The following is an 8382-nucleotide window of genomic DNA, read 5'->3' as shown; positions in this document are numbered from 1 at the left end:
CTTAGGCCTACTACGCTACTGTATTTTAATGTTGGTCATTATGGTGGTATTTGGAGAAGTTTTTTCTGAGGTGGTACTAAGTTTGAGAACCATTGGTATAGTCAGCAAATCTTCCACAAAATGATCTGGCATTTTCTAGTTGTTATTGTTGATGTAGTCATAGTGGACCAAGCAAACAGGGGGAAGTCTAAAGTCTTGAGTTAATTTACCCTTAAGATTGGTACGCTACGTAGATTTTCTAAATCTTAAGAGATCACAGACCCCTCACACAAAGACCATCAAATCTTGACATGTCGCAGTTTTGATTTTTTTGTGTTGTGTGCTACAGTAACAACAGCGCACACACTGCAAAAACTGAAATCTAAGTAAGATTAAATATCTCAAATATAAATAAGGGTGATATTTGCTTATTTTCTGTCTGATAAGATAATTCTTCTCACTAAGCAGATTTTATTTTATAGAGTGTTTTGGTCCTAAATGATCTCAGTAAGATATTACAGCTTGTTGCTGAGATTTTTTGACCTATATTGAGTAAAACATGCTGGAAACTAGAATATCAACTGTTGCAAAGCTGTGTCATCAACACTCACAAGTATAAAACTACCTTTTTAAAGTAATAATTTCTTACTTCAAGCATAAAAAAAAAATAATCATGATGCATATCATTATGTCAAGATAATGGCACTAGCATTTACTTAATTTAAGAATATTTTTCAACATATTGAGCAAAAAGGTCTCTTTTTTTTTTCAACCAAGAAAAGAGCACTTGTTATTAGTGAGAATATACTTATTTTAAAAGGTATTTTTGAGTTCATTGAGGTTAGCTAATTTTACTTGTTTTGGAAAGTCTTGACAAGCCGAATTTTCTTGTTCTATTGGCAGATAATTTTGCTTAGTTCAAATAAAATACCCCTCATTTTTGTATTTTTTTTTCTTGTATTTGAACACTGACTTTTAGCAGTGCACATGACGATGTCCCACCACGGAACTAGACTGCAATCCTCCCAAGTAGGGTTGGGCGATATGGACGAAAAAGTATATCTCGATATATTTTTACTTAAACTCGATTCTTGATATATTTTCCGGTGAAAGTATACATATGAAGATATTCATTTTTGAGTGAAATTCAGTGACATTGAAGTGAATTTAAAACAGTCAGTGGCACTTTTATTAACCCAGTTAGTCAAGATGGGTATTAACAGCACAGAAAAGAAACGGTTTAAGTAGCACAGAATTACATAACATAAATAAAATTGAAAAATATTCTTTCTACGTAAAATAAATAACATAGCTGTGCAAATACATTTTTGGCAGCATTTCTCGTGCGAAATATGCAACTCGAGAACAGTTTGGATTTGGGCTTACATGGTAAACAACTCAAATGAATGTCTTATCCAGACGCATACATTTGTCCAAATGTGGTCACGTAGACGCATTGTGGGTTTCCTTGACGTCGTCTACATCACTAAAATAAACATCTAAAGAAGAGAATCCCTCTTCCATCTTCCACTCGTTTTTTAACATATAAATCGCTCTTCTCTCCTACGACACTCGTCGTCATTTGGGATGTCTGTTGTGATTTCCCTCCCTGGTTCCATGACCCGCACTATCTTGCCTCTGATTGGCCTCATCATAGTAAAGAACTAACCAATCATGGATGTTCTTATACGTGAAAGCATGTCTTGGAAGGACGAAGGGGAGTATGGCGTCACATTAGTGCCAAAAATCCGAGCGCATAAAAACTGTTATCGCGCGCTGATTCTCCACTTCGTGCCCGCGCGGGACACCCTTTTGCGCGCGCGTGGTGCATATCTGCGCCCGCGCGACGCCGTTCTGCGCGCTCTCTGTGTACTCCTGGCATCTCTCCTCGCGCTGTCATGTTTCTTTTTGGCACTTTGGGGGCAGGTATGCTTAGACGGCCCCTTCTTTCTGATTGGTCAGACGAAAAATGCTGAAAAATGCTCAGAGCCAATCAGAAGTATAGCAGGGCGGGTCATCGTCAATATGTATCAAGATTTACGGAGGAAGAAGTGGATAAAAAAATGTCGCGCGCTGATGAAGGTTATTTCATACCACATAAACACAATACAGAGTAATACAAAATGTGACCCAAATAAATAATAAGACAACAAACACCATAATCACATCTTTCAGCCAGAACTGGTCCACCAGCAATAACATCCAACCATAACATTATTTTATATTTTCACTTCTTCTTGAACATTTGTTTTCTAATTTATGGAATTTCTTTTGATTCAGCCATAAAATTAATGAAATAATCTTAGAATTTTTTTTTTAAATGTTAAAAATAGCTTTTAATAATGTATTCTGAAACAGTTTAAAATAATCAGAGAACTGACTAACACTGACCCTACACAACAATGTTGCACAATTAGTCTTTTTTTTTTTTAAGCGAAAGAGGTAATTTCAACAGGTACAGCATCCTATGTCATATCTACATGTAATAAGATTTGTAACAAGGCAAACCGTTTGTAAATTGGTCGAAAATCGAGCAAGTTATGGTAATTTAATTAGTACATGTACCATTGACATCAATGTAATGATTGAGGCTAGATGTCCGAGGTAAGATGGCTACAACGTTGCTACGCTGGAGAATGATTGGTCATATGAAAAATGCTCACAGCCAATCAGAAAGGAGGGGCCGTCTAAGCATACCCGCCCCCAAAGTGCCAAAAAGAAACATGACAGCGCGAGGAGAGATGTCAGGAGTACACAGAGCGTGCAGAAAGGCGCCGCGCGCGCACGAAGTGGAGAATCAGCGCGCGATAACAGTTTTTATGCACTCAGATTTTTGGCACTAATGTGACGCCATAGGGGAGGGGTTTAGTAGCCCATGAGAGGGAGTGAGGGAGAACAAGGAACACAACAAATAAGCAGCGTTTGGTCATTTTAACGTGAAATAAATTATATCGATATTACAATATTTTCTTAATTCATATCTTGTTTAAAAATATATCGATATATCTTACCAACTCGATATATCGCCCAGCCCAATATCTTGCGTGAATGAACATTATCTAATTATACATATTTTTCTTAGCATACTTGCATAATGATAGTATTCTAGATAAAAAAAACTCCCGGTTTGTTGAAGAAAACCTGCCAGAGTAGGTTACCTCTTTCAGAAAAAAAACTCAAACTTTACATATTCAGTTTTCACTCTACAAAAATCCACTTCTATGGTTATTGCCACACCTTTCCTCAAAGTCCATCTATTGTCCGGACAGAGGCAGAGTGCTGCACATCACGCATGATACTTTTTAGAGGAGGAAAACTTCCTTCAAATGTTACGACTTCATTTGAATGTGATCTGATGTTTGGATTTTTTGCGGGTCTTCCATTTAGGCGGCTACACTGCAGGCGGAGTCAACCGCGTGGTGATTCAGGAGCGCCAGCGGGACAACGGCGGCGACGTTGCCATGGGCATGCTGGCGGGAGCGGCCACAGGTCTGGCGCTGGGGTCGCTCTTCTCCGTCTTCTAAGTGTGTGCGTTCTTGTACGTCTTATCTACTGCAACCGCAGCCCCCCACCTTCATTCCCTAATCAACTCTGTGAAGCATGGCAGGATGACGACACTTTTTCACGTACCCTAAAATATTCAACTTCAGCACTTTCTCCAAAGCGTGGTGTGGCAGAACCTCACTCTCCTTATCATAACCAAAACAACTAATATTTAATATTAAGAGTGTCCTGATCCGATATGATATGGATAGGGGTCCGATATCAGTAAAAAAAACAAGTATTGGCTTGCTTCTAAACTTTTGGGTGTGTTTACTTGTACAGAGCTGGACAGCCGGCTAACATCTGAATGTGCTCCAATAAGCGCACTAGTTTAGTCTTCTATTTTAGTCAAGTCATTTACAAAAAGTAGGAGGCTATAGGCTACTAGGAGCTAGCAGCTACACAAGCACACCATAGCACACAAGCTGGACATATGTCCTTAATTGAACAATATTGTGGTCAAAAACTCCATATTTGTCGATTATGAACAGGTATCAATTATAATTCCTTATTACAGATACAAGGCAAACGCATATTATATAGTGTATATATATATATACATACATACATACATATATATATATACGGTAGTAGCAATTGTGTCCGCAACAGTTAACTTACTGCGTTGTGAGCTTAATCAAGCCATTTCTAACACTCCACACTACAAAATAAAGTATGTATCATTTTTGCTGATTCCGGATTAATATTGGTATTGGCCGATACTCCGTTCTAATATCACTATTGTGAAAAGTTGTACTGGGACACCCCTCATCTATATCATAAATAACATTAATGACTTTTTGTCAACATGCCTTCATCTTAAAGCAATAGTTTGTTTGTTTCTACGGTATTTTAGTAATGTACACAAACACATTCAAAGATGCTCGGTGGAATATAACACATCTAAAAATAATGTTATATATACACACACACACACACACCCACCAGGCCAAAAGTTTGGCCACACCTCATTTCAATGGGTTTTCTTTATTTTCATGACTATTTACATTGTAGATTGTCACTGAAGGCATCAAAACTATGACACGTGAAGTGAAAACCCTTTCAGGTGACTACCTCTTGAAGCTCATCGAGAGAATGCCAAGAGTGCGCAAAACAGTAATCACAGCAAAGGGTGGCTATTTTGAAGAAACTAGAATATAAAACACGTTTTCAGTTGTTAAGTACATAACTCCACATGTGTTAAATCATAGTTTTGATGCCTTTAGTGACAATCTACAATGTAAATAGTCATGAAAATAATGAAAACGCATTGAAATGAGGTGTGGCCAAACTTTTGGCCTTTACTGATTGTGTGTGTGTATGTTTAGATGTATGTGTGTGTATATAGATAATAAATAATATAATCAGATTATTATGATATAATAAAATTATATAATAATTATATATATATATATATATATATATATATATATATATATATATATATATATATATATATATATATATATTGTATAAAATGTATTATATATAATGATAATTTATTATATCATAATAAACTGATATATATATATATTATATACACAGTATATATGAAAATACATTTTATACATATATAATAAATAAATAAATATAATACATAATATAGCCCCACACAAGTGTATATATAGAGTGTTGCGCAAACATATTCAAGGTCGTCTACATCCATGCATGTCTTGTTTTAGTTTTTTGTTTTTTTTGTGTGTAAAGTCTTCAGTTTCATAGCATCAATACAGCAATAATTTCCATTATTAATAAAACATTTCAGTTCATCAGAAACCTCCCGAGCGGGAAAAGGGACATAACGCTTGTTACGTAAAATGTGTTTTGTTTTACACTGGCAGCTGCTGAGTAGTAGTCGCTCTCATTTCATTTCAAGCTGATTTCTGTGGAGATCCAGTTACATTTCCTCTCACCCTTTATTTTCATTCCCTATGACTTGAATTTCTAACACTTCCGATTGTTGTCACTCCTCAGTAGGAACCATTTTTGCTTATTAACGGCACTAGCAGAAGAGATTTGCACAACTGAAGGATAATATTTCCAAAATGTATGAAGATGTCAAGCCAAATGTGCTAGTTAATTGATAAGTTAATATAAAATGATGCCTTTAGGAAAGAGATGTATTTTAACTATTAAATGTTCTCACAATATGACTGAGGGTGTTTTATTTTGTTCACATACATCACATATAGGACAAAACAAAAGTGTCATTTTTGGACAAAATGAGTTGAGCCTATTTTGTTTTGAATATGACGTTCTGAAAACACTACAGCGGCGCTTCAACTTAAGAGATAAGAGCTGTCTTTGGGCTAATTATGCTTTTGGTTGCAAGCCAAGATTTGATTACAAACATCCCCGCCATTAGTTAATTCAGCAAATGTCACGGTCAACCCCGCAAGATCCGAGCAAAAACATCGGCAACCATGGGAAGGAAGAAAGTGAGTGCTGTGAATGAGAAGTTGATCATCCTCATTCAATTAAATAAATCATTTGGTGCGAATCACTGCTAGTCTGCACCATATTTAAGAAAAATTAGTTAATATAATTTAAGAACATTAAAATATCTAAACGGCAGACATACATGAAAATATAAAAAAGCTGCTGATTGTGTGTTTGATGGAGAAGCAGCTTGAAAGAGAAACCTTACAAGTCCGCTCTCCAAAGTAGATACTTTACTATATTACTTCATAAAAGTACTGTAGTTGTTTGTACTACATTGCATTGTGATGTTTTTATACGATATTTCTTACAAAAAAGGCATTTTAAAATGAGTCTGTTTTGGGTGGGGGGGAAAGCACCAATTAATTTAAAGTAATTTCAACAGGTGACGTTGATTTGAGATGCAAGTGTTTCGAGTTAGAAGCTCCGTCACGGAACCAATTAGGCTCGTACGATGCGGTTTACTGTACAAAACCAGAGAAGTTGGCACGTTGTGTAAATGGTAAATACAAATTGAATACAATGATTTGCTAATCCTTTTCAACTTATATTCAATTGAATAGACTGCAAAGACAAGATATTTAATGTTCGATTTGGAAAACTTTTTGTTATTTTTTGCAAATATTAGCTCTTTCGGAATTTGACGCCTGCAAGATGTTTAAAAAAAGCCGGCACAAGTGGCAAAAAAGACAAGAGGGTTGAGGAATGCTCATCAAACACTTACTTGGAACATCCCACAGGTGAACAGGCTATTTGGGAACAGGTGGGCGCCATGATTGGGTATAAAAGCAGCTTCCGTGAAATGCTCAGTCATTCACAAACAAGGATGGGACGAGGGTCACCACTTTGTGAACAAATGCGTGAGCAAATTGTCGAACGGTTTAAGAAAAACATTTCTCAACGGGCTATTGCAAAGAATTTAGGGATTTCACCATCTACGGTCCGTAATATCATCAGAAGGTTCAGATAATCTGGAAAAATCACTGCACGTAAGCGGCTAAGCCGATCCCTCAGGCGGTACTGCATCAAAAAGCGACATCAGTGTGTAAAGGATATCACCACATGGGCTCAGGAACACTTCAGAAAACCACTGTCAGTAACTACAGTTTGTCGCTACATCTGGAAGTGCAAGTTAAAACTCTACTACGCAAAGCGAAAGCCATTTATTAACAACACCCAGAAACGCCGGCTTCACAGGGCCCGAATTCATCTAAGATGGACTGATGCAAAGTGGAAATGTGTTCTGTGGTTCGACGGGTCCACATTTCAAATTGTTTTTGGAAACCGTGGACGTGGCCCTTGGTGGAATGTGAGACATTGAGGTAAACAAGCAAAAGAAAATAATACATACAAATATTTATAAATAAAAGCCCCTTTTGAAATGAATTCTTAAGCAAAGGATCCTAGTCATAGTATGGGGAAGGTGTTCTAAACGAGCAGGAATAAATTGGCATTTGGAGAATCTAATCAATAATTGGCAGTCGTTAGTGTAAAAAGTTCTACCCATCTTCATGGTACGTGCAGTTTGCACGCGGCGTGTACGTGTTTCTTACTCGGTGCATTCACGAGCCGTCATCAACCTTCCTGACCGTAATCCTCACAGAACTTCTTCAGCTGCTGTAAGTCCTTCTGACTGATGGTGGGCTTGGTGTTGGTTAGCGACTTCAGCATGTCGCTCTGCGGAACATTGGGAGTGTGAGAGGAACACCCAACCACAGGATGAGACATTCTCCTACCATTGTAACCGCAGGTTCTAGAAGACTTTGCGTAGGGACGTCCATCCATGTCATGGCTTTGGCGCCGACGTCAGTCCATGAGCATGGAGTGAAGAAGTCGCTAAAGTCCTTGCGGACCTGCCAACATTTAAGAAACTTTGCTAAAATCGGGGCCCGGAGCAGAATTTATATAAAACATATTCACACTTTTTACATTTATGTGAAATGATTTTATACTTTTTTTAATCCTTGTGCAACCTCAATATTGACTACACACATTATAGGATCCAAAAGCATCCGCTCTTAAAAGTCTGCAATATATATATATATATATATATATATATATATATATATATATATATATATATATATATATATATATACATATATATATATATATATATATATATATATATATATATATATATATATATATATATATATATATATATATACAGTATATTTTTTTCTTTCTAGCTTGAAATATTCTCAAAATTTTAGGTCTACTGATACATTTTTTTAATTTTATTTTAAATATTCCTGTTTTGTAAAAAAAAAAAAAAAAAAAAAAAAAAAAAAAGTATATTAGGGAAAATCCAAAATATTCACACAATTTTATATATATCTGCCCAATATCATTTTTATTTTAGCGATAAATTGGCGGTTTAACACATTTACGCTTATCAAAGCTCTGAGAATTATGCTC

At 36.2% G+C, this 8382-nt stretch overlaps 2 protein-coding genes across 4 annotated transcripts in view; one reads left to right on the top strand and one right to left on the bottom strand.

The window, feature by feature from the left end:
- plekhb2 (pleckstrin homology domain containing, family B (evectins) member 2) overlaps positions 1–4907 on the top strand; it is a 13010-nt gene extending 8103 nt beyond the window's left edge. The window contains exon 8 of one of the 2 annotated variants that reach the window (XM_061978181.2): positions 3367–4907. In XM_061978181.2, the coding sequence (XP_061834165.1) occupies positions 3367–3503 (137 nt within the window). In that variant the 3' untranslated portion in view covers positions 3504–4907. The remainder of the gene's footprint in view (positions 1–3366) is intronic. The other variant, XM_061978180.2, reaches the window with a different exon arrangement.
- Positions 4908–5199: 292 nt separating this feature from the next.
- The window catches only part of LOC133617858 (vacuolar protein sorting-associated protein 4B-like), a 37802-nt gene continuing 34619 nt past the window's right edge, over positions 5200–8382 (bottom strand). For both annotated transcript variants that reach the window (XM_061978175.2, XM_061978178.2), the window contains exons 9-10: positions 7698–7814; positions 5200–7638 (exon numbers count right to left, since the gene is read on the bottom strand). In XM_061978175.2, the coding sequence (XP_061834159.1) occupies positions 7537–7638; positions 7698–7814 (219 nt within the window). In that variant the 3' untranslated portion in view covers positions 5200–7536. The remainder of the gene's footprint in view (positions 7639–7697; positions 7815–8382) is intronic.

This window comes from Nerophis lumbriciformis, linkage group LG18 (genome assembly GCF_033978685.3).
Source record: "Nerophis lumbriciformis linkage group LG18, RoL_Nlum_v2.1, whole genome shotgun sequence".
NCBI classification, from domain to species: Eukaryota; Metazoa; Chordata; class Actinopteri; order Syngnathiformes; family Syngnathidae; genus Nerophis; species Nerophis lumbriciformis.
This window is presented reverse-complemented; position numbering and strand designations above follow the sequence as displayed.